Genomic DNA, 274 nt, shown 5'->3' on the forward strand with positions numbered 1-274 from the left:
GGAGCTGGTCTGGGGACATGGGGGTCCCTCTGCTTCAGTTTACCGGCACCTGGATGCCGTGGCTGTTTGTTGCGAGGCCCAGAGGTATATGTTAGCCATTCCCGAAACCTGAGGGGGGCTGCGGCCGTGGGCTGGAGCAGAGAGGGGTGAACAGTGAGGACCTAGGGTTCTCTGGGGTGCTTTGGGTGCAGATGGGAAACTGGTCCATTAGATGGACCACTGCTCCCAGCCCTGCAGCAGAGAGAGACGGAGCAGCCAAGGCCGTGGCAGCTGG

At 61.7% G+C, this 274-nt stretch overlaps 1 protein-coding gene across 1 annotated transcript in view; it reads left to right on the forward strand.

The window, feature by feature from the left end:
• The window catches only part of NR2C2AP (nuclear receptor 2C2-associated protein), a gene marked incomplete at its 5' end in the record, with an annotated part of 1,168 nt that overhangs the window by 385 nt on the left and 509 nt on the right, over positions 1–274 (forward strand). The window contains 1 exon segment of the mRNA XM_010296415.1: positions 1–7. This exon segment is cut by the window's left edge and continues 109 nt beyond it. Coding sequence (XP_010294717.1) covers positions 1–7 — 7 coding nt within the window.

Source organism: Phaethon lepturus, unplaced genomic scaffold, assembly GCF_000687285.1.
Source record: "Phaethon lepturus isolate BGI_N335 unplaced genomic scaffold, ASM68728v1 scaffold30331, whole genome shotgun sequence".
NCBI classification, from domain to species: Eukaryota; Metazoa; Chordata; class Aves; order Phaethontiformes; family Phaethontidae; genus Phaethon; species Phaethon lepturus.